The 26,434-nt window shown below is 44.8% G+C and overlaps 1 protein-coding gene across 1 annotated transcript; it reads right to left on the bottom strand.

Moving 5' to 3' along the window:
* Window positions 1-6,119: 6,119 nt before the first annotated feature.
* On the bottom strand, window positions 6,120-24,743 carry LOC309373408 (DGAT1/2-independent enzyme synthesizing storage lipids-like). Its single transcript, XM_081917608.1, has 7 exons — window positions 24,530-24,743; window positions 14,755-15,104; window positions 12,285-12,449; window positions 9,202-9,392; window positions 8,311-8,371; window positions 7,705-7,844; window positions 6,120-6,567 (listed from the first exon to the last, which is right to left on the bottom strand). The coding sequence occupies exons 2-7, from the start codon at window positions 15,035-15,037 to the stop codon at window positions 6,463-6,465; spliced, it is 945 nt and encodes a 314-aa protein (XP_081773734.1). The 5' UTR covers window positions 15,038-15,104; window positions 24,530-24,743; the 3' UTR covers window positions 6,120-6,462.
* Window positions 24,744-26,434: the final 1,691 nt, after the last annotated feature.

Genomic DNA, 26,434 nt, shown 5'->3' with positions numbered 1-26,434 from the left:
CTCCAGCCATTTGGAATAGGCATCCACCACTACCATAAAGGTCCAGCCGTGAAAGGGGCCGGCCAGATCGATGTGCACCCTCGACCAGGGTGTCTTTGGCATCTCCCAGGTGTGTCCCTTAGCTGCCGGTGGTGCAGGCCTCGATTCTTGGCACGCTTGACAGGCAGAAACCCAGGCAGTGATGGCATCGTCCATGTTAGGCCACCAGACATAACACCGAGCCAACGCCTTCATTTTGACAATTCCCGGGTGGCCAACGTGCAGAGCCTCCAGGACGCGTTGACGGAGCAACGACGTTGGAAACCTGTTTCTGCCAGCACCCAGACCTGTTTTTCCAGAGTTCCCGACCACGCCCGGCTTCTTGCTTTGGACCCCGCTTCGCCCATGGTGGACAGTCTCCAGACCCTCGGCCCAGGACCGGACTCTGACCACACCTCACGGTAACCCCGCCCCCCAGGACCAGCACATCCAGCATGCATTTGTCAGTTGTCAGAGCAATGTTTGCATACACATATGATGGTCTGTTTTACTCTCTTTTCAAGAGAAGAGATATTCCTTGTAACAGAGAAGTAGTATTTTCCTGTATTAAGTGTGATTTGTCAACAGGGGAGAAATAATGTGATAGCTTCCCAGATCCCATTAATGGGATACACCAGTCTTTGGAGGGGCAGGCGAAGACAACGGATTGCCCCAATGTCCAACCGAGCAGACAGCTTGCTGAAAAACACATCTACATCCACGCCCTAATAACTTCAATTATATCTGGCAACCAAATATTGTTTCCTGATAAGGAAAGATGCGCGCCATCCGGCCTAAACAGGGTCTCATTTGAGAATGAGATCTTGGGATGGTACAGGTTGTGCAATGTCTGCAAGTCCTCGATTATAACCCGTATTAGATCAATACCCTTGTGTTGGCCCAAATCATTTCCCCCCAAATGAATGAGAAAAGCATCCAGGGGTCCTTGGGACTCAATTCTTGCCAAGACTAAGAGCATAAATTCTTGCAGGTGTGGGCTGCTTCAATGGCCAGGGAGTGGACCTGAAGGAAGCCTTTCTGCTCCATCGGACTGCCCCCTGGCACAGCCCAAGTCCCAGCCTGCATCCTCATTCACCAAACTAGGGTGCATGCCAGGATCCGGCTCCTGATAAGCCCCCACCACCTATCAGAAAGGGCACCGAATGCATGGTTCCCTCGTTGGGGCCCCAGTGGATCCTCTACCGTCCTGCAATGCTGCCACACCAAAAGGGGTGAATGGACGTGTGCTCTAGGCATTATCTGAGATCTCTAATACCATCCGTTTGATAGTTGGAATTAAATTATGCTGTGCTGATTTTACTACAGACAGCTCGTCAATAAATTTGAAACATTGCCCCTATGCTAGATGCCATAGACAGCCCTTTCCTAAACAAACGTAGTCGAGTACATTAAATTCTAAATAATATTTTTTGTTGTATGACTCTTAGTCTAAGGTCCAGAGACCCCCATGTTGTAGAACTTAGCACAGGTTCTCATTGCTTGGCCAAGATTGACATCCCTAATTCATTGTTCCGCTCCTCTCTTAATATTTGCCTATCAAACTGGTATGCTTATAATAAACACTTGTATAAGGTTATAGTGGTTTGTTTGTTTTTTGTTACATGTGAGTCGATCAGCTGTTTTAATAATTCTGGAACATCTGAGGCTGTAAAAGCTGCTGGTCCATAGATGGTAGCTATGGAGTTTTATGCCAGTGTCAGTTGAGTAGATTCTCTTTCTGTATATTTACTGGTTTACATTGACGATGAGAGAAGATTGTGGGCAGGCCGTGATCTGAATGCTGTTGGTATATCCCTGCTATCACTGTTGTCAGTTTGAGCTGTGCGTGTAACAAAAGGGAGCCACACCAGAGTGAAGGTGTCCTCTTTTTTTTGTCTTCATGTCAGTTTTAGTTTTTCAGTGTCTAACTATGATGTTTCTGGCTGTTGAGAGTAGGTGGGTTATAAGCTCTTTGTGGAAGTGAACATTATTGTTTTGGAAAATAGGGCCAATTCTGGAGTGGGTTCCAAGACCTCCTTAGTTATGTTACATATTTTGTGTACGACTGCTGTCCAAAAGGGTTGGATTTGGGAACATTCCCACCACATGTGAAGGTATGTGCCTGTAGAGGTACAGCCTCTTCAGCATTTTGATAAGGTTCCTGGATGTATTAACACCAATTTCCTCAGGGTCAGATGCCATCTATTGATAAGTTTCAAAGTGAGTTCTCTTCTTTTGGCTGAGATGGATTTAAAGGGAGGTTTGGACCAAATTGTAGTCCATTGGGTAGAGTTTATTTCGTAACCTACGTCATGTTCCCATTGTTTTTTTAATTGTGTCAAGTGAGATTGCAGGGTTGTGAAGTAGTATTTTGCATATTGCAGATACCACCCCCTCTGCTGACAAAAGAAGGCTTTGTTGTTGTTTAGGAATGTGTGCAGTTGATGGTGCGTTAGCCAGGATACTTAAATGCCTCCTAATTTATCCTGTAATTCCTGTGTTGATATGGGTTTATTGTTTTTGTAGAAGTCTGCAAGACAGTATAGGCCTTTGGTTTGCCACGTTTCTATGTGAAAGGTTTGGGCCGCATGACTGATAATGGATAATGAGACAAGGGGATTAGTGGGGATGGGGTTGGTGGCAATGTGCCTACTTTTTCTTTCCAGGCCTTAAGCATGGATAGTGTGAATCCCCCTTCAATGAAGGAACCTCAACTCAAGCAGCTGGGATAGGTGGCCATCCAACCTTTCCCATAAGGCAGCCAGTTTGAATCTTCCCCCTCAGTTTACCCCATTTCTCCCTTTTGTGGCACAAAAGCGAGAAACTCATGTCTGGAAGAGGGAAGGCAATTCTGCTTTCTGCCTGCCATAGTGCTCTCTCTCTCTCTCTCACTCACTCAGTCTCTCTCTCACACACACACAAAAGTAGAGACGGAGCAGGACAATATTTTATTTCCTACTTTTAAGTAAATAACTGTTGATTCTTTTTATGGCTGTGGCTGCAGGAGGCAGGGGGGACTTAAGAAGGGCTGTGTAGAGGAGCGAGCAGCATGTGCTTTAAAATCACAGGCAGCAGGTCCTCCCCAGCAATTGCCTCTAGCCCCTTGCAGTGGCTGGACTGTGGCGGGGAGGGTGTGGGCAGGAGGAGTGATCAGGAGGAAGGGAGGAGGGAGCCCATTTGTGAAGGAAGGGAGCTGCAGGCAGGCAGGCGAGTACCTTCTCAGGCTCCATCTGGTGATATGTCACAAGCTCAAAATGGTCATCGGGATATGCTCTTCAAACTGGTTTCTAAAGATTTATTGATATATTGCACAACCCTACCTACCCCACATACAAACTATTCAGCCATGTCTGCCCCCTGATCTTTCTCTTTTAAAAAAAAAATTATTACTTTTAAACCTTACAAAAAGGGGGGTGTCAGGGAACTGCCATCAGAGCCAGAGGTGGAGGGAAGGCTCCAGAGGGATGCCGGAGAGGGTCCCAGTAGGGAGAGAGGCAGCCCATCTGCTGGGGAAGGAAATCAGCGTAACAGCAGTGGAGAAGCAGAAGACTTCCATGCAGGGAGAGTAGGAGGAGACTTGGCGTCAAAGAACTTCCTTGCTGGAAGAAGTTCAAGAAACGCCCACTGACGGATTCTGCCAGTGATTGAGAGAGCCACGGGTGAGAGGCTGTCCAGACAGAAAGGGTTCACCCAGGTAACCTAGCCAGGAGTGGCGACAACGTATGCACGAGCAACCCCTAGAACTATTACAGGGGGGAAAGGAAAAAAGAAAAAGAAAAAGAAAGAAAAAACAATACAGTACAATATATAAACAATACACAACACAACATTAACACATTAAACAAAACAAGACAGAGCAAAAACAATTCAAAAACACACATCATACCATTTTGATACCCTCTCTTTCATTCCCTTGTTTCATCGACCTCCTCTCACTTCCCTTTTTGTATTCCATTTCTATTAATTATTTCAGCAAATCCTTTCCATTTTTCTCTATTTTCTGTCATATATTTATCTTAACATATTTTAACCTTATTTTCCATTAATGCTATAATACTTATTTATGCTTAATTCCTTATAACATTTCTACTAAAGCCGTATAATTTCATTCCAACATTTTTCTAACACTCATTAATTTTACATTTTTTCCATAGATAGTCTTTAAACTTTTTCCAATTTTCTTCCACATCTCTTCTCCCTGGTCTCGGATTCTGCCAGTCATTTCCGTTAATTCCATATAGTCCATCAACCTGGTGATCTTCTGTCTGAGGCTCTTAACTCTTTTCCAAGACCCTTCTGCAAGTCTTCTTCATATTTATACTTGTACTTTACTTTGTCTTCTACTGATCTTGTTCTTATTTTCCTTCCTTTGATGCTGAAGAGTAGATCTCGGGGAAACTCCCACCTAGCTTTGTTTTTATTCCTTCTCGACAGGTCAGCCAAATCTCCATAGTTAAAACTTAGATCCAAAAGATATTTCAGGACGTGTTTCAAAATTCCTCCAAATCTGGAGGTCCCCACAACTCCCGTCTCCTCCTGACCCAAGTCTAGGTCCCAAAGGTCAGTAAATCCCTGCATATAGGGATCTATCCAACTTTCCTTCTCCAGTCCAAGCAGGGCTCCAATCCTCAAAATCTGACTTTCTCTAAATTCAATCATAAAAGGCATCAACTTATAGTCATCAAATTGCATCTGTAAGGCTGGGGCTCTCTCACTCTCAACTTGTGCTACTTTAGGTACTTTTGCCATGTCAAAGTAGATCCCTGTATCGATTCCTGAATAGTTTCTGTATTAATGTTCACTTTTTGTCCCAAATTGGTCACTTTTTGTCCCAAGTTATCAATTTTGATAGTCATCACATCCGTCTTCTTGTGGAGCTGTTCCAATGAATCATTTATCTTACATAATGCAACCACTAAGGCTTCTTCTGTCAACATTCTTAACGATCCAAGGTCAGTCCCAGATTCTCACAGTTTTTTATCTTGCAGCTGGAAATTCCCCCAGCTCAGCTCTTGTAACAATTTCAGCCCTTGTAATAATTTCAAAGGCACAGTTCAAGCAATAAAGTTAGTTTCAATTTTCAGTTACTTTTACTCCTTTTTAAGCGCAGAAGGAGACAATGGAAACAATGTATTTCTCTTATTTGACTAGCTGTCAACGAACGATCTATTCACAATCAATGAGCATTTCCCAAACCTCAATCTTACTAGCAGCCCGTTTCCAGGTTCAGAGCGGTGGTAATTTGACTTTCTTCACTCTCTCCTGCTTCCAAGGGGGGTTTAATGATTTTAGCCAATGGAAGTTTAAACCTTTACGGAAGGCTTTCCAAGACTTTAGCTTGCAGCCTCTTTGCTTCAGTCTATTTACAAAAGGGGAAGGCGGACTTCCTGTTTGAAACCTCCCCATTTCGGTGCCAAATTAAGGCGTTTAAAAATCCAGTTTTCTGTTCTACTCACGAGTAGTTGTTTTAAGATCAAATTGTCCACAGGAAAAAGTCAGCGCTCTCCGGCAACAGCAATGCGGCTTCACTCCGTGAAAGAAGCAGTCAATTTGAAGCACCGCGCCGCTCACCCAACGTCACTCCGGATCCCCGAAACCGGGTTTCCCCGCGAGTAGGGGAGGCGCAAAAGGTGCCAGCCGAATCCCACGTTCACAGGCTTCTCCCGCCTGTGATTTTTAGTGGGTCTATGCCTTCGCCGTGGCGGCCAGACCCTGGTTTCCACGAAGCAAATTCCTCCCGATCAGAGGAATTCAGCCATTACCGGAGGCGCTAAACCGGAAGTCTCATGGAAGCTACAATCTTGTCCCCTGATCTTTCTCTAGCACCCCACTCCATCTCAGATTCTGATCCCAATTTCAGTAATCCTCAGGTTTAAGATGTAAGTCTGGGACAGTTTTCTTTAGCTGTATAACTGCACGTGGATTGCCAAGACTCAGATTCAAAGCTGAGTTGGCTGTTTTTGTTAGATCAGTCATTTTTTTCACCAAGCCTGGCTATATTTTTATGTTCTCTACTTTTCTTGCTATTTGTTTATGAAGACTTGCTTTATAGGGCTCAGATCTTGGAGCACCCTTTTATAAACATGAAAGAAGTGCCACTATTTTAATACAGGTGATTTATAGACATTACTCTTTCACATGTAGTATTATTTCATGTTTCAGTTAAACACTCGCCTTCCTGTTATACTCTTCGATTCTGCCTCTACTAATGCAAGTTCCCCAAAAAGGGGATTCTGGGAGTATTGCAGGATAGGGCAGGAAAGCACCTGTACCTCTTCCAAACCTAGGACCTTCTGCACACACAGCAGGTGCTGAGCTACTGAGCTAGGGACCCTTCCAAATAATTCATATACAATCCAGCACAATTCTATGCATGTTAACTTAGCTTTAATTACATAATTATTAATTTTTCCTATTACAAACATATGGTTTGTTTTATATGGACTAGTTGGCTTTGTCATACTTATCAAATCGTTCTAAAAGCGCTCTTAAGATATTTCCTGGCCTTTTTTGGTGTCTGTCCCGAAGATTTTCAAGTGCAGTCTTTGCCTGTTGAAAGAAAAACAAAGCACTACATTATGTTGTTGCGAAATAGATATTCACAGTTCTTAATATCAGTGAGGAAAAAGCAAAAGGCATCAGAATCTGTGGCATCCAGAATCTCCTTCTTTGCAGCAAAAATGTAAATGTAAGCAACTGAATTTATTTTGAGGAACAATGCTGCAAATGTCAATCCAGTCATTTGTATTCAGAGATTTGTTGCGTGAGAGGCCTTGTGTATCAACACTGAAGAGCGGCTTTTTAGGCATGGAGGGTTGAGCAAGAGGAGCCAGGGCCAGCAAACTCTACAATACAACCGCTCATCTCTCTGTGAATCCAGCCCATTGTATTCATGTTTACCCTGGTTTTCTCATTTAGGAAGGCCCCAAAATTGTTGACATTCTTTTAGACAGCCCTAATGAAAAATGTGTTGGAGATTCAGGGTTGGTAGCTCATTGGATTGGAATCATGGCTGTTAAAGAGAACTGTATCCAACAGTGCAGTTTGGCTCATGCAACACACATCCATGTGTACAATGAATTGTCTTCCTCTTCAGCCCTCTCACCACCCTCAAAAATTGGCACTGGGGTGACTTAGAGGGACCCTCTGGGGCCCAGTTCTGGGGTCCATAGTGGGGGAGAAAAAGTTCCATTGTGTGATCAGATCTCTCTTTGTGCTGCACTAGATAAAATGCATAGTTTCTCCCATTCAATTAGTCTGAACAAGTTAAGAAGAGGGAAAACTGAGCAAGGAAAATAATGCACAAAAGTGTATATAATGAACCCTATCTCTGGTCGTATAGAATGAGGAAGTGAATACAGTGGAACCTCGGGTTGCAAACATGATCTGTGCAGGAGGCACTTTTGCAACCAGCAACATTTGCAACCCGCAGCGCCGCGTCATTGCACGCACGGGTAGCGATTCGGCATTTCTGCGCATGTGCAAAGCGCGAGCGCCGAAACCCAGAAGTAACCCATTCCGGTACTTCCGGGTTCGGTGTGGTACACAACCCGAAAATGCGTAACCTGAAGCATCTGTAACCTGAGGTACCACTGTACGCAGAATACAATTTAGAACTGAAAGAGAGAGAAACAAACAGGGAAAAAATATTCTGCTTCTTTACTTCCAAGTGTTGGGTTCACTTACTTTTTCAGCCAGCTCTGTGGCAGTTATATTTGGATCATATGGGATGGGTTCTCCAACATATGTCCTCAGTTTCACTGGAAATCCTCCATAAATGGGAAGGAGTACACGTCGAGTTTTCTCATACAGCCATTTTGTCAGCCCTGTAAAAGAAAGTGACCGCATTTCAAATTGGACCTTAGTTAGCATTCTGTTAAGCAATTGCAATCAATCCATCCCAAGGAGGAAGAGTTAAATAATATGAGTACTTGGGGAAAGATATGCAACATATTCAATCAGCTCTTCTCATCTCTTGGCAATTGGGATCATAAGTTGTACAACAGACTGCAAAATATGGTTTGTTTCCTGATCTGTTCCTGTCTATGTTGGGCTTCCTACCCCTCTTATAGATTACAGCTTTGTTTTAAATCTAATAGAAAACTAAACAAAGGCATATTTACTCAATACTGAGGCAGGCAGCACAGATAAGTGTCCATGGAATAAACTCTGCTAGTAGTTAGGAAAAAGATAATTGGTTTTTTTAAAAAAAAAAATAGTCTACTATTAAAATGTATATTGTCTGAAATTGGATCTCTTGCTCAACCAAGAAACATAAGATATTTAACTCACTTGTCTTTCCGAAGCTCCTGTACACTTCACAACTGTTTTGTGTAAATATTGGGATGATGGGCTAGAAGAATGAAAGATGAAACAAAAATGAAAGACAGACGAGAACTGGATAATTACTTCGCCCTGACCACCCCACCTTTATTTTTGTTAAGGACAAAGAAGAATGCTTCACATCTGGGATTATTAGGAGAAGCAAGTCATAAATTATGCAAAATATCAAATATCTATTCAAATATCTCAGATGAAGAAACTTCACAAGTTGTTGCCCAGATTTTCAGGAATTGAAGAGAGAAAAAGGGGGTAAAGGCCATTGTCAGGGATGACTGGTGAGTGCTAGAAGAGATACGAGTCCAGGAAACCAGCCATATTTACAAGATTTATTGGTTTATTTCTGCTATTTACACGGAGTTCTGAGAGTCAGCCTGCATCATGCAGAGTCAGTTGCAGAGACTGGAGAAGCTTTCGCTTTCTTCCAGCATAACCACTTCCTGAACCCACCCCCTTTCCTTCCTCTGTTACGAGAGTGGCTGGGCCCTGGAAGCTGCTCCCCCCTCTCTGATTCATTGCTTCCTGCCAGCCCTTCGTCACCCTCCTCGTCCGAGGAAGTACTCCTGCTAAGTAATGGAGACTTTTCTCTGTAAGTCCCCATTCTCTCCCCCTTCTCTGCCTCCAATTCCCTGACAGCCATTTTTCTTATTAAATGTTATTGATTTCAGTAGCTTTTTTAAAAAGTAGTGGTGGGGTATCCATAGCTCTCCAGTTATCATTTGACTCCAAAACAGGATATTTGCCATCCTTAGCTATGGAGGATGCTAGATCAAGGCTGTCAACACAGTACGTCATATCCAGGATAATTGTGAGGGCAATGCAAATTGCCCAAAGATCACTCACCACTTTCGCCTCCAAAGCTAGCCGAGCGAAACCTGTGCGGTTACCCCACATTAAGCTGTAATCATTACTAAAGTTTGCTTCTCTAGATCCACCAGGGGCAATGCCCAGTAAATGGCCTTTCTTCAGAATTTCCAAACATTCAGCATTTGTGATATCTCTCAATGAGATAACATCACAAAGCATCTTCAGCCCTAAAAAAGTAAGCCCCAAACAGAAAAATGCATTTTACACAACTCTTAATGAGGAAATAGTGTGGATACTATACAAGTGTCATACAAGTGTCATTATTCCAAAGATATTGCACTATTACAGATCAACTAGGATTTCATGGAAGGGGGACTTTATGCTAGTTTCCCTTTTCTTCACGTGTTCTGGCAATTGCCTTTTTTTTTTGAAAGCACACAGAGTGAGATTGCGTGCTGAGGTGAGCACATTTTGGGCAAGTGTTCCTCAAGTCTGCAGTACAACAGATTGATATTCTAGTTTGCATCATGATAAAAATACAGCCCATAGTGCCTTGCTGGATAATACAAGTCTTCAATCCCTATAGGCTGCATGGGTTTTGGACACAGTGGACATTCACACATAGACAGATACAGAGAGAGAGAGAAAGAGAGAGAAGAGAGAGGAACCTGCTGGTGGAAATCTGCCTCCACCAGCAGAAGCCCATCTTTTCACACAGACTGAGGGTTAGATGCTCCATTAATTTACCCAGTGGAATGCCCCCCAACAGAGCTCTCTGTGCTACTGGGCCTGTTTGGGCTCTGACCTCACTTCTTTTGCTTTATTTTTAAAATTGACCTATGTTTCCTGGTGTGGCTGCTGTTTGATGATTGGGGGGGGGCAATGGAGGACCATGTGCACTGTGTAGCAAGGATGCCACATGTGTTTGCTTGCAGTGTCACTTGGGGGCATAAAAACTGTGCGTGGGAGAGCTTGATTGACCATTTTTTAATGGGTTGGGGTTGCTATGAGAGCCGTGGGCATGTATGTGGGCTTCTGCTCTTTTCCTTAGCTGTAGCTCCCAACCCATCCCAAGTGGTGTATGAATACAGTGAACTTTTTCACAGGTGGTTTACTAGTGAACAGGCTCCCAAACAGGATTCCATTCTTTGCATTGTTCTTCCCAGTAAGACATATCCATCTTTATTAGTGATTGATTGAGGGGATCATCAAGTTGGGGACCCAGGTTTTTTACACCTTGTTCTATACTGGCATTAAAGGCAGCAGCAATTATTATATGAGAACCTGTAGATGTAGTGGAGAAATCTAATGACACATTATACAGATTCCCCCCCCCCCCCATTTTTTCATCCCTGAGGAAGAATGCAGACAATTGTACAAGAAAGCATGAAATTTCTTTATGGCAGCCTTGAGATTACTGGAGTAAAAAATGGCATTCTTGTAGACGTTTTGAGGTCAGTTAATGTTCACCTGCAATCACAGTTTAGGCCAATATCACTATTAAACTGTGATTACAAACTTTTTGCCAATATATTGGCAAGCAGGCTTAAAGAAGCCATCAGAGAAATCATTCATCCACACCAGACGGTTTCTCCCAGGAAGACAAATTTCGGGAAATACCAGAAACATTGTCGATATTTTGGAATATCTAGAAATTAAAAGTGATAAAAAGGCAGCCTTGTTATTACTTGATGCGGAGAAGGCCTTTGACAATGTTTTCTGGTATTTTATGAAAAAACAGACAAAAATAAAGGGACTAGGAGTAAAATTTAGAAATGGAATTGAAGCAATATACCACCAAGAGCTAGGCTTCTAATAACATAATAACATAATATAAACCTGGGCAAGAAAATATAGACTATATAAGCAATATAATGAGAATGATTGGTAGTTTTACATTTTAATTTGTTATTTAATTGTAATATATTGTATTTTTCGTTTCTTTCTTTTTTCCTTTTTTTACCCTTTTCTTTACTTGTGTTGCTTTTGCTTTGTATGATTATCTATGTATGTATGTATGTATGTATATGTGGGATATTAATAAAGATTTCTGTTCTAATCCTGAAGCAATGTTCTTAACCCGAGGTACTATTTCCGGGTTAGCGGAGTCTGTAACCTGAAGCGTATGTAACCCAAGGAACCACTGTATAACCTGATAAGATTTATTCAAAAACCTCACAAAATTATAGATTGCATTTCCTCATAACATCAAAGCAACTCCTTAAAGTACTGACGAAGATAATATGGAATAATAATGTAGAATTGTGGCGGGTGGTGATACCAGCCCCAAGGAATGATTTTGTCCTGGGAATGTGCTGCTATATACTTGCAACTGAAATTATTCAACCCCCATTGTAAATTCATTTGGATGATGTAGACCAAGCATAGGCAAACGCGGCCCTCCAGAAGTTTTGAGACTACAGTTCCCATCATCCCTGACCACTGGTCCTGTTAGCTAGGGATGATGGGAGTTGTAGCCCTAAAACATCTGGAGGGCTGAGCTTGCCTATGCCTGATGTAGACCTTTGCAGTATGAAGTTTAGAGGCCAATATAATATTGACAGAGCCATGCTCGGCCTTGCATTGGGTCATTTGGCTTGACATTCACATCGGTTTGTGCTCGTCAACTCACGTGCCCACAATTCTAGGAACATGGAGGACATATTCCTTCCAGTCCTTTACTCTGAGGCAATGTTGCCTGTAAACATGGCCAGGAAAGGGGAGTGATCCGTTTTCTCCTGCCTAACTGTATTTTGATTTGGCTAGTTTAATTTGATTTAAAGATCCTTTAGACCATTATACTTAATAAATATGACATTTTCTTCATAATACTGTGCCCTGAATCTTCCTTCTGGTGTGTTTTCTGTTAAAAAATGCCCTGAAGAAAGAAATTGGAAATAATTATTCATCCTTCGTTCAATCCATTTAATTTCAGGGGCTTGGTGAGAAATAACCTTCTCCTCCACTAACTTACTTTTTCACCTGCTGCTGCTATTTTATTTATCTGTGGTTTTTTCCTACTTGCCTGATACACTGTTTTATATATTAGAGCATTGTTTTATGTCATATTTAACACATGTTTAATGTAAAAATACATAATTTAATTATAAATAAATTACCTGTGATCCCATACAGGGCATGATCAATTACTGAATGGCACAGTTTCCCTTTCTCTGTAAAAGCTTTTGTCACAAATAAGGTATAGCCGATAGGAACACTTGAGTGGTGATAAATAACAATTCCTGGTCCTGTAGGGAGATGTTCCATGCCATAAATTTCATAACCTGAAAATAAAATGAAACAAATAATATTACTTTGTTGAAAGGTAAATAAAATATCAAAAAAAAATTACTGGAGAAAATCAATGTAGTTCAAAAAACTGAAATTTAGGTAAAAAGCTCTGCTATATCCTTCAGCTTTCTAGATACTAGGCTGTCATCCACATGTAACAGGACTTTCTCTGTGGTCCTCCCAGAATTAATGGCAGGAAGGGGAATTTCTCCTCTCATGGAATGTTCCTTCCATGCTTTCTTCCAGGCGCAGTCTTTGATTGAGCTATTTTCTGTTTTAATCTACTTTTAGCTTTATACATTATTATGATAAATATTTTGGAGATTTTTAAATTTTATTTTAAGGGCAGTGTAATGGTTCTAGGGGTTGCTCATACATAAACTGGCGCCACACCTGGCTGGGTTGCCTGAGTGAACCTTTTCTGTCCGGACAGCCACTCGCCTGTGGCTGTCTCAATCGCTGGCAGAATCCGTCAGTGGGCGTTTCTTGAACTTCTTCCAGCAAAGAAGCTCTTTGACGCCTAGTCTCTGCCTACTCTCCCTGCGTGGAAGCCTTCTGCACAAGGAGGGTGTGGGCAGTGGAGGACCCCTACTCTCCCCTCTGGTTCCCAGCAAGGAGTCATGGAACCACCTCGCCGCTTCCCCCACCTGCCCCCCTTCTCCACTGGTGCTACACTGATTCTCTTCCCCAGAAGATGGGCTGCCTCTCCCCCTCCCGGGGTGCTCTCTGGAGTCCCTCTGGAGCCCGCTCTCTCCCTCCGGCCCTGATGGCAGTTCCCTGACAGGCAGTATTACCGTTCTGCACAGGATTGCTTTGGGAATGAGCTATCCAAGGCTTGGAGTACATTTATCCCCTCTCCCTAAGAGCTCCAACTTCAGGCATCTTCAGACCATTTTCTGAATCACTTACCAAGCTGTTTCCATGACAGATGCACCCCTAATCATGTCATAAGTAGTTACAGGGTCTCATGCTTATGGCCCAGACTTGGTTTTAGTAGTGTATTTTGGATTTGTACATCAACTCCTAAAGAAATAAAAGTCCTCTAAGAAGCATTCAGAATATAGGAAGAGTTCTGCTGATCAGGCCAAAGGCCTCTATAGTCCACCATCCTGTTTCCCGCAGTGTCCCTCTAAAGTAGTAGCCATCACCAGAAACCAGAGGCCTTTCTCCTGGGCATAGTCGGCCAATTGGTGCCAAAGAAGGATAGAACTTTCTTTATGTATGCTACAGCAACAGCAAGAATACTCATCGCAAAGCATTGGAAGACACAAGACCTACCCACTCTGGAAGAATGGCAGATGCAAGTAATGGACTATATGGAAATGGCGGAAATGACTGGCAGAATCCGAGACCAGGGGGAAGAGGTGGTGGAATAAGATTGGAGGAAATTTAAAATTTATTTACAGAAATATTGTAAAATTTTTGAATGTTGATGACATTGAAATGAAATGAAGGGGTTCTAGCAACAAGGTAAAATGTAAGATTGGATTGACAATAGATGAAAATTTGAAGCTATGAATTTGCTGAACCAATTTTTAAAAGGGATACAAAAAAGGGAGGCGTGAGGAAGTCAGGAAAATAAGTTAATCAAAGATGAGAAATTTAAAAAGAGGGATTTTTGTTGGTTTTTGTGCTTTTTCTCCTTTTCTTTTTTATGTTAAATGTTTATGTTTTTGTATTTTGTAAGTTTGTATTTTTGTGTTTTTGTATTTTTCTTATGTCTTTTTCTATTTGTTGTTCTGGAATTTCTTTATTGTTAAAACTTAATAAAATATTATTTAAAAAAAACATAAAGTAGTAGCCATCACCACATCCTGTGCTGGCAAATTCCAACGTTTATGCTTCAGAGTTTATCATGCTCAGGAAAATCACTCCCACAAAGTCCCACTATACAATGTTATATTAATCACATTGGCTGTGTACCCACTGCACACTTAAAGCCAATCCCTCTCCCTTTCCACAATCCATGAAACTATTTTCAAAGGGTTTGCTAATTGTGTCTCTGCGAGGTGTAAACAACATTCTCCAGGTTCCTTTTGGAGAGGAAACATGCTTTAAATGTGATTCAATGTATGGTGTTTATGCAGCCACCAACCGACCCTTCTTGATTTCATAGCTCATAAAAAGTTTTTTTCCTTTATCATTGTTTATTACATATATAAATACCCATGCCTGTGTTTTGATCCTTATCGCAACTATTGTTCCAGTGCTTCAAACCTGAAATTCTGATGCTCAGTCATATGAAACTATACTGGCTCATAAATTGGAATTATTGGTATGAAAGGAACATGTACTCACCATGCCATATCTTTCCAACTAGCTCTACAAATCGAGCCAAAGCATGCCTTGGCTTGTCCCAAAATTTGCTATAAAAATCATTTCCTTGGTGGTTATTCATCTTCTTGTAAGCATTGAACAAAAATGAGATAACACAGCCAACAAAATAAAAACATAACCAGTGTGAATAAATCAAAATTGGAAGCAGGAATATCCACAGAGGGTGAACCACAAAGCTCAGGTATTCTTCCAAATAAGTAAAACTAATCCAGCTCATGGTTTCCTGATCTGAAGCACAAAGCATATGCCAATGAAACAAATGAATCAAGTGAGTTTTTCCTCAGTTTTGATGCTTCCCCCCCACTGTTTACCTGGAAAACAGAAAATGCAGTACATCAGTTTGAACTGTCACCCCAGAGCATTCATAGTTGCATGAAATCACATGCTATTTAATATTTTCTTAGTTTTTCCCACAGTAACTAGCCAAGTAGACATATTGTTTTTCCAACATTCATCATGGGAATGTACAAAATTAGTAATGTATTGTCATCATTTATTTGTTTGTAAAGCAGGCTGGTTTCATTTCACAGCTGAATTGTTAAGGTCTTCTAGACTGAGAGCTCTGGCACTTGCAGGACTTTGTTAGCCACTGGAATTTGCACTTGCTGTGTAGAGTTTGCTTCAGCAAGTACAGTGGTACTTCAGGTTACAGACGCTTCAGGTTACAGACGCTTCAGGTTACACTCTGCTAACCCAGAAATAATACCTCTATTGCTGCTGCCACTTTGCCGTGAGTTTGTGGGGAGGACCGCTCCCCCTGCAAGCCCATTCTCCACCTTGGGCCTGGGGCCGGGCCCCATACTCCACCTCGACATATAAGGCTCCAAGGAGGCCTCGGGACATTGCTGTTGCCGCTCTGCCGTGAGTTTGTGGGGAGGACCGCTCCCCCTGCAAGCCCATTCTCCACCAGGCCCGGGCGGCGGGGCCCATACTCGCCACCGCCACAACTTTAAGGACACTGGTGCTACTGCAGCAAATGTTTGAAATGTTTTTATATATTTTAAAATGTTTTAAAAGTGTTTTTACTTTTTACTTTGTTGTACCACCATAAACGGTGGTTTTTATCCATGTATTTTTATTTTGTTTTGTTTTATTTTGGGTTGGGGTGGGATGGTTGTTGAGTGGGGTGGGGATTGGTTTTGTTTTGGTGTAATTGTTTTTTGTTTGTTTGCTCTTATATTTTGTAAATGGGGGCGAGTATGAGGCTTGGGATTCCTACTGTGGAGGGGCGAGGGAGGTATGGCGGTGGGGGCAGATGTCATAGGTGAAGGGGATTGAGATATGGATATGCTCATACCCCTTCCAATCTGCGCCGCATCCCGAGAGACGAGGATAGGGTGAGCAAGGATTACTCACCTCCGTCACTGGTGTTGTGCAATGACAGGTCTATAGGCAACAAAACCGCCACCCTGCGAGATTTCTTCATCTCACAGGGGGTCGATCTGGCTTGTGTGATGTAGACCTGGGTGCGTGAAGGGGATACTGTTACCTTACGAGAGATGGCGCCCCCAGGTTTCTCCGTCCTCCACCAGTCGCGGACTGTGGGGCGGGGGGGAGGGGTGGCATTATTAATCCAGGAAGATTGTTCTTTCAGGGCTCTACCATCGCCATTGATCCCCGGCATCGAATGTGTTGGCCTAGTGTGGGTATCCGAGGTGAGCTTGGCTGTCTGGCTGGTGTACCGGCCACCTAGCGCACCAGCAGCCACCCTGTCAGGCCTGCTGGAGGTGGTGGCTGGCTGGGCCTTGGAGTTCCCTAACCTATTGGTATTGGGGGACTTCAACATCCATGCTGATGCCACTCCCTCCTCACAGGCTCTGGACCTGGTGTCTTCCATGGCGACACTAGGGCTCTCCCAGTTTGTTTCGGGCCCCACACATCAAGCAGGCCACACGCTGGATTTGATCTTTGGCGTCGGTATAGATGTGATCATGTTTCCTTCGATGAAGGTGCCATGGTCTGATCACTATGCTCTGAAAGCCAGGATTGATGTTCCACCCCCACCCTGCTTAGGTGGCAAGCCAATTTGGGCTCGCCTGCAGACTGATGGACGCTGATAGATTCCGTCAAGCCTTGCTGGACCTTTCTCCCCCTGGCAACTCATTGATTGAGCTTGTTGAGGCCTGGAATACCCAGCTCCTGGCAGCCATCAATGAGATCACACCTAAGCACCCTCTGCGACCCCACAGAAACCGGGCTCCCTGGTTTACCAAGGAGCTCCGGAAAATGAAGCGGGACCTCAGACGGCTAGAGCGAGTATGGCGGGGTGCCCATGACGGAGCTTCAAGAACATCTTATAGGGTTTTTATGAAAACCTACGAGATGGCAGTGAAGGCCGCTAAGAAGTCCTACTTCTCGGCCTCCATTGCATCCGCTAGCTCTTGCCCGGCGCAATTATTTAGTATAATTCGGTCCCTCGAAGGACAGCCAAATTTAAATAACAATTTGACACACAGCTGTGAGGCATTGACAAGCTTTTTTGCGGAGAAGGTCCTGTTGCTCCGCCATGACCTCCCTGCCAATTTGGATACAATAAAGGAACTGGAGGCTCCTCGACTGTCCTCGGGTCCAGTATTGGACCACATTGACCGGATATCCCCAGCCGATGTGGACAGACTCCTCCGAGCTGGAAAGCCCACCACTTGTCCTCTCGACCCGTGCCCGTCCTGGCTGATTAGAGCGTGTCCAGATGAGGTGCGGGGCCCCCTGGGGGATATCATCAATTTGTCCCTTGGCACCGGGACATTCCCAGGGGAACTGAAGGAGGCAGTGGTGCGCCCGCTTTTAAAGAAAACATTAGATCCCTTAGATCTATCCAATTACCGCCGGGTTTCGAATCTTCCATTCCTGGGTAAGGTGATTGAGAGAGCGGTTGCTGAACAGCTTGGTAGGTTTCTGGATGAAACCGGCTCTGGATCCATTCCAGTCCGGCGTCCGCGCTGGTCATGGGACCGAGACGGCTCTGGTCGCCCTAACAGATGATCTCCGCAGGCAGCTGGATCGAGGCGGGTCAGGGCTGCTGAATCTTCTAGACCTGTCAGCAACCTTCAACATGGTTGATCACGAACTCCTGGACCACCGCCTTGCCAACGTGGGGATCCAGGGCACAGTCCTTCAATGGCTGCGCTCGTTTCTCTCTGGTCGGGGACAGAGGGTGGCGCTTGGGGGGGGATTGTCATCCCACCACTCCTTGGTGTGTGGAGTGCCCCAGGGTGCGATACTCTCACCCATGCTTTTTAACATCTTTATGCGCCTCCTCGCCCAGCTTGTCTGGAGTTTTGGGCTGGGCTGCCATCAGTATGCTGATGACACCCAACTCTATCTGTTGATGGATGGCCATCCTGACTCGGCCCCAGACACACTGATCAGATGCTTGGAAGCTGTGGCTGGATGGTTACGTGGGAGCTGGTTGAAGTTAAATCCTTCAAAGACAGAGGTCCTGTGGCTGGGACAGGACAATATGGGATTGAGGGAGCAACTCCCATCTCTTGCGGGGGTGCAATTAGTGCCAGCATCGTCCGTTAAGAGTTTGGGTGTAATCTTCGATACCTCCCTCTCCATGGAGGCGCAGATTGCAGCTATAACAAAGGTGGCATTTTTTCATCTCCACCAAGCTAAGTAGTTGGCTCCTTACCTCTCTTGCCCTGACCTAGCCACTGTGATCCACGCGACGGTCACCTCCAGACTGGATTATTGTAACTCGCTCTACGTGGGGCTGCCCTTGAGACTGACCCAAAAACTCCAGCGGGTGCAGAATGCCCTACGGGGTCTTCGATGCAAGATCACATTCATCCGGTGCTATACCAGCTGCACTGGCTCCCGGTGGAGTACAGGATCAGGTTTAAGGTGCTGGTTTTAACCTTCAAAGCCCTATACGGCCTAGGGCCCTCGTGTTGGGATACTGCATGGGAGACAAAGGCCATCACTGCCTCCACGCCGACTCCGGACTCCAGACGTCCATCAACCTCCCGTAGATACAGTATCAACGTTTAGCGACACGAGCTCCAGAAATAGATTGCCACATTCCTGGGCTGATGCACACTCTATCAGCAGAATTCACAAAGTGAAAGTTGCACAGCAGGAGAGCATATTTACAAGTTTATTCAGCGTTGGTCAGAACAAAGATAAACATGACCGCCTGCTAGCGTGTTCAGGCACCGAGAGAGAAAACGAAAGCAATAGCAAACATAAACATCCTGTGAACAGGAAATACGCAGACTCTGTGACTCACATAGCCTGCTCCCTTTTAAGGTGGAACGGAAATATCCTAACATCCTCCCCCTTTCAGTGTAACCTGTAGTACCTGTGGTTCAACCCAATTGCAACCTCTGTACGTAAACCTTAAGTTGTTCTCTGTTAACAACCTTAGACAACAGATCAGCAGGAATTTCATTTCCTGGCATGTAGGACACCTAAATGAGTCCTTTCTGAATACACTCTCTTGCACGATGTAGCTTAATCTGCAAGTACTTGGTTCTTTGCTTGCAACTTTCTGAGTTCAGCAAAGCCAAACAGGATCTATTGTCTTGATACACTTGTATAGGACATTTCACAGAAACTCCGATGTCCTTAAACAGTTGCATCAACCATTCACAATCCATGAGTGAAAATGACAGAGCATTGAGTTCTGCTTCACAGGAACTTAGGCTCACTGTCATCTGCTTTTTGCACAACCAGTCAAACAGACAGTGGTTGTACATGTAGCATACTCCAGAAGTGCTTGTACCATCCGTGGTGTCACTTCCAAAACTTGCATCTGCAAAGATTTCAAGACCTCCAGTCTTCTGACTGGTGAACCTCAGCCTGTAGTGCATAGTCCCTTTCAAATAGCGGGCTATGCGCTTCAGAGCTTTCCAATCCTGAACAGTGGGATTGCTAGCATGTCTGCTAAACAGGTTAGTGCTTACAGCAATGTCAGGTCTTGAGCATCTAGCAATGAAATTCAACTTGCCTAGAATGCATCTGTAGTGTCAGAAAATGCTTCAGCAGTACTATCTACCTGGTAACCTGTCACCATCGGTGTGTCTGCTGGGTTTGCATCAACCAAATTCAACCTGGTTAATACATCAGCAATTTTCTGTGTTTGGTGTACCAGAAAATTACCTGCTTGGTCCCTCTCCACCTGCAGAGAAAGATAGTTGGATACCTCACCAAGATCCTTCATGTCAAAGTGCTCCTTCAGTTGAGCTAGGGTGCTTTTGTAAAAAGCCTGATTCTTCCAAAACACCAGAAGATCATCAACAAAACATAAACAATACAGTTTGTTTTGCCCCTCCTCCTTGACAAACACACATGGATCAGCTTTGCCCTGGTGAAAACCTAGAGAAAGCAATGTCTCAGTGAGTTTTGTGTTCCAACACCTGGCACTCTGCTTGAGACCATATAAGGATTTCCGCAGTTTACAGACCATTCCCTTCTGTATCTGCATTCCATCAGGTGGAAGCATGTACAGCTCCTCCCCCAAAATCCCGTACAAAAAAGCTGTATTAATGTCATGATGGGAAACATGCAGTTTCTCCTCTGCAGCGATCTTGAGCATCAGTCGAATGCTCTCATATTTGACGGTGGGCGAGTAGGTCTCGTGGTAATCCTGTCCTGGTACCTGTGAAAAACCTCTGGCAACCAATCTGGCTTTGTGTCTGACAACCTTGCCATTCTGGTCTGTCTTGGCCTTGAAGACCCATTTGCTGCCAACCAGTCTCATTCCTGGGACTACCGGTACCAGTTCCCAAGTCTGGTTCCTGTTCAAGGAATCAACTTCAGCCTTCATGGCATTTAGCCAAGGCTCAGCATCTTTAGAGGTTAACTCTTGAACGTCTTTGAAGCTTGAAGGTTCCCACACCTTCTCTGAGCTACTAAGAACAGCAGTTGCTGTCTTAGCAAACTCATCAGCAAATCTCTTTGGAGGTCTGCCTTTGGTCGCCCTTTCGGACCTGCGAACCAGACGCAAGTTTGATGTTCAAACCTTCAACCAACTCAGGCATCTTGGCCAGCGCCTGCCAAGACATGTGACAAAATCTTCAATGTGCTTCATGAATACATCCTGCATGAAGAACCTTGTTAGTTTGTGCAACACAACAAGAATCAACATTAGACACAACAGCATTGTCATCATAAGTTATACAGAATAAGCCATCCGTAAACTTTGCATGCAAAATGTCCTCTTTGCCTTTCCTGATGACACAGACGCTCCTCTTGAAGGAAATCTCAAAACCACACCCAGTCAGCTGTGGGACACTGAGCAAATTGTCCGCATCACCTGGAACAAAAAGTACATCTCTGATGGTAGTGTGCAGACTTGCAAGTTTCACAGTCCCAACTCCTGCAATTTGCAACGTCCTTCCATCAGCCAGGTGGATCTCACCATCTTGAGGTGTGAAGGAGATAAACAGGTGCTTGTCTTTTGAAACATGACGGGTACACCCCGAATCAATAACAAATCTGGCCTTTGGAGCAGCTTTTCTGGCAAGCAAAACCTTGTTTTCCACCGGCGTGGGCTTTTGCAGCTTACCCCCCTGCTCCTGGCCATCAGACTTGCCTTTAGCCTTTGGTGAAGCTGTGCCAGCAAACAAAGCCTTGTTTTCCACTGGCGTGGGCTCTTCATCCTCCCTCTGCTTCAGGCCATCTGCAGGCATCTGTCTTTGTTTACCTCTGGCCTTCTGGCCTCTGCAAAGGCGATGACCTTGGTTCCCACGAGAAACAGAGCTCTCAGCTGCAAACTCCTTGGCTCCCCCTGGAGACTGGAATGCTGCCTGGGATGACATCACAGTCAGCTCCCCCTGCAGCTTGCAACCGGTGCCCTCAGCATCCCTGCATTCATTCGCATTCTGGGAAACAGCCAGGACCTCCGATGCATTCACACTCTGGGCATTCAGACTCTGAGCTGGGATGACTGGCAGATGAGCTTTTTTCAAAGCATTCCACATCTGTCGTGCAGTCACGTTGCCAGCAAGCATTTTAATTTCCTCCAGAGAGACGGACAAGACTATTATGTCTACAGCCGTCGAATTCTGAGCCTTCCATCTCTCTGTCAGAGGAACTGGAGGGGCCTCACACACAGTATGCCACACTCCAAATTGTCTCAGCAAGCTCTCACAGTACACAACCCAGGTGTCATAATTGTGCCGATTTAACTTTGGGCACTCTGCAGCTTCTGAGGCTTGTAAAAACTCCATTCCAGGTCTTTACTTGAGCCGTGAGCCTTTATGCCTTCAAAGACTTCTTATTTTGGCAGCTCATTAATCACGAAGCCTCTGGCGCGGCTCCCAGGCCAATTAAGCCAGCCGGACATCTAAGACTTTTGCCGGCATTCAGAAAAGCCTTATTTCCTTTCGCTTTTCCAACACATACCTCAGCAGTCTGTCGCAGTCTTACTCTCCTGTAAGTGCCGTGAATCTGGGCCTGAAACCTGTTGCCATCACTGCCTCCACGCCAACTCCGGACTCCGGACGTCCATCGACCTCCCGTAGATACAGTATCAAAGTTTAGCGACACAAGCTCCAGAAATAGATTGCCACATTCCTGGACTGATGCACACTCTATCAGCAGAATTCACACAGCGAAAGTTGCACAGCAGGAGAGCATATTTACAAGTTTATTCAGCGTTGGTCAGAACAAAGAAAAACATGACCGCCTGCTAGCGTGTTCAGGCACCGAGAGAGAAAACGAAAGCAATAGCAAACATAAACATCCTGTGAACAGGAAATACGCAGACTCTGTGACTCACATAGCCTGCTCCCTTTTAAGGTGGAACACCTCATACCTACGGGACCGCCTCTCCTGGTATGCCCCACAGAGGAACTTACGGTCTTCAAATAAAAACATCTTGAAGGTCCCAGGCCACAGAGAGGTTAGGCTGGCCTCAACTAGAGCCAGGGCTTTTTCGGCTGCGGCTCCAACCTGGTGGAACGCTCTGCCACAAGAGACAAGGGCCCTGCAGGACTTGACATCTTTCCGCAGGGCCTGCAAGGAAGAGCTGTTCCACCAGGCCTTTGGTCAGGGCGCAGCCTGACTCCCTCCTTTGGCAATCTTTACAAAACTTTAGTTTATGGTTGCCATCAATTTTGATTTTAATTAATGTTTATAATGTTGCACTGTTTTAGTGTTGTCGGCTGTCCTGAGCCCGGCTTTGGCTGGGGAGGGAGGGATATAAATAAAATTTATTATTATCATTATTATTATTACCTCGGGTTAAGAACTTTGCTTCAGGGTGAGAACAGAAATAGCACCACGGCGGCACGGCGACAGCAGGAGGCCCCATTAGCTAAAGTTAAGAACAGTTTCAGGTTAAGAACGGACCTCCAGAACAAATTAAGTTCTTAACCTGAGGTACCACTGTACTTTATAAGCCAAAACGCTCTCTTGTCTTCAGAGAGTGAAGACTTCTTGTAACAACTGCAAAGAATGTGTGTATATATAGTGTGTGTCTTTTTGCCCCCGAAGTAAGAGCTCTCTCTGCTACACAGTTGTTTCCTACATTGAACCTAACCGCTTGACTGAACTTCTGCAGCGCGAACACAACAGTCAACAAGGAGGGCGGGGTGAATGGGGAGCTGAAGTTTGGAAGCATTTTGGGATACACTACAAAGTGCCTCTTTCTGGGGATGTGATGTGGGATTGCCAGGTGAGAGCCAATGCTGTGGGATTCTACCTCTTGAAACCAAACCCTACCTAATATCACTGCCTCTAGAACTTCTTTCCACATGGGTAATGGGGGACCATGCCATAATACTCATTCACCATGTTTTTATCTACAAATTACTAAATCACCTGAAAACCTCACATACAGTCACATACAGTCATAACTTGTGTTAAAGTCGCTTCAGGTTGAGCGTTTTCAGGTTGCGTTTCGCAGTGACCTGGAAGTAAAGGAACGGGTTACTTCTGGGTTTCACCGCTCGCCCATGCGCAGACGCTCAAAATGACATCACACGCACGCGCAGGAGCGGCCAAATCACAGCCTGTGGAGACGCGGGTTGCGTTCTGCTTAGGATGCGAACGGGGCTCTGGAACGGATCCCTTTCGCATCCAGAGGTACCACTGTAGCTGAATTGCACATTTCTGATTCTCCTCTATTTTCACTACATCTTACAACTAAATAGTATGATAAAATTGGCAAAGGGGGAAGGCTGTGGCATGTGACAAAGGTATTTGAGAGCAGAAGCCGTAAAGGAAGAAGATAAGGAGTCTAGAAATGTTGTGAAATGCTGAAAGCTGCAGAATCATTTAGCATGCTGAATCACTGTGACTTATATTGAGGATGACTCATTCTCTGTATAAATTTTGCTCAGTGTCGTGTGTGTGTGTGTGTGTGTCAGTGTGTGTGGTGGATCCTGTGCTCTGCCAAGCCTGTGCTCAATGGAAACTCTGTGTATGGTCTGACGCTAGTTTAATCTTCTGTTCATTATGCTGTTATTTGCATATAAGTTTATTTTAACTCAGTAAAGCTTTTATTCTTTTACTGAAGAAGACTGTGTTATTACGCAAATTTCTGCTTCTCAGTGTTATAAAATTCAAAAACCATAAGAGCTCAAGCTCCTCTCTTTGCGCAGCTATGAAAAACCAAATTTCACCTTACAGGAACTGAGAATTAACACAACTAATAGCACATTTGCTAAGCTAAGAAAAGACTGGTTTTTTGAGATTCCTGCATTGCAGGGCATTGACTAGATTATTCTTGGAGCCCCTTCCAACTCTACATTTCTCTCAATCTATGAACTTTTTTTTTTTTACTTACATTCCTGGTACAGTAAGTCTAAATTGCCTTGGCTTCAGTCACCATTCTGTAGAAGCACCAGAAGTCCTGTCAGGTGCACTTTTTCATCAGCTAATTTCCAGGTGTAATGAGGCACGTCTGTTTCTGTAGTGGCTTGAAGAGACTGTGATGGGTGGTGCCATTTGTATTAAGAGATGAAGCATTGTGAAAATGAGGGAAGGCTTAGGGCACCGGCTGCTTGGAGGTTGTGGCCCTTTGTAATTAAACATGAAATAGTGAGTCACACCTACAATAGCATTCCTATGGCACAATAACGAAACTAATTAGGTACCTAACCCGAGGTACCACTTTACAGATGAAAGAGACCAATAAAATTGGTTTGGATCAAAACAGGTCACAACTTTATTGAATACAGATGAAAGAGGTTTGGCTTGGGCATGGGGCAATCAAAATATTTCCAGCCCACCTGCCAGAAGTGACGCATAGTTCAATCCAGATGGGGGTTCCTAAGAGTTACATCAAATAGGGTGACCCCCACAGGGACTGCCGTCTGGGGGAGTGCCTTCAGACCTGGCCCCGCCTGAGCACGCAGATATAACCACTCCCCCCAGATCCCTTAATGGGATACACCAGTGTTTGGAGGGGCAGGCGAAGACAACAGATTGCCCCAATGCCCAACCGAGCAGACAGCTTGCCCAAAAACACTTACATCTACATCCATGCCCTAATACCTTCAATCATATCTGTTAAGTTGTGGGTGAACATATCAGATGACACAGCGATTCTTCAAACAGCTCTTGTTTGAGAGGCCAGAACAGAACTGAACTGAAGGATTCAGTCAGCCTGCTTATATAGAGCTCCAGAACGTTACTGTAACAACTTTCTAAAACTATCACTTTCGATCCTTCATTTGCATAACTATCTACAGTATCCCCCTGCTGGCCCAGGGTGAGAACTTCAGTACATAACACCCCTCCCCACCGAGATAAGGCGTTAGTTACAATCGTAATGGTTTCCTTATAAACAGCACTACACGTAATGGTTCAATTAGGCGCAAAAGCATATCAGTTACATTTCATATACTTCCACATACTTAGACCAACAGTGTTACATGTCCAACAACATAGTCCTTTCAATAAGTTGGGCACTTGGAAACTCTGCCAGACCGCTGGGGACCAGTACCCAAGTCTGAGGGACCGCCCAATTCTTGCTGAGGCTGTGGCGCGACCCTAGGTGATGTTGAAACCAAGTCCCCTGGATCCGCTGCTTTGGGTGGAACCTCCACAAGTGGAGTTGATGGAATGTCAGGTACGGCAGTGGTCTGAGTCTGTGGGAACTCCTGCAGACCCCCTGAAGTGGCTTGGTTCGGCTCCACACCCACAGTTTGCGAGAGAGGTGTAGGTGGAGCATCACCATCTGTAAGTGTCTGTTCTGGAGCCACGAGTGCAGTTGAGGGCACCACTGTAGAGTCCAAGTCCCCAACCCTGCGCCTAAGCTGGTCTATGTGCCGGTGCCACAAGGGTCCGTCTTCAAGTGCCACCTGGTACGAGCGAGGTCCAGTGACTCCCACTACTGTGGCTGGCACCCAAGGAATGTCCCCCACAAAGTTCCAGGCAAAGACCTGGTTTCCTGGAACAAATGACCATGGCGCATTGGCACAGACTGGGGGTTCAGCCACAGCAAAGTCTGGGCGCAGCTGGTCAAGCAGGGACCTGAGGCGGCGGCCCATAAGCAGTTCGGCAGGACTCTGCCCTGTGGCCGGATGAGGGGTGATGTGTTGTACAAACAAGTATACGGCGACCCGCTCGTGCCAGTCTCCCCGGTCCAGGTGCGCCAGTGCCTCTTTTGCCGAGCGCACCATTCTCTCTGCTTGCCCGTTGCTGGTTAGATGAAATGGTCCCTTAGGGCATGGCGGATGTCCAGTCC

This window comes from Podarcis melisellensis, assembly GCF_964234715.1.
Source record: "Podarcis melisellensis genome assembly, chromosome: 7".
NCBI lineage: Eukaryota > Metazoa > Chordata > Lepidosauria > Squamata > Lacertidae > Podarcis > Podarcis melisellensis.
The sequence above is the reverse complement of the archived record's forward strand: the minus strand, read 5'-3'. Positions and strand labels throughout refer to the sequence as shown.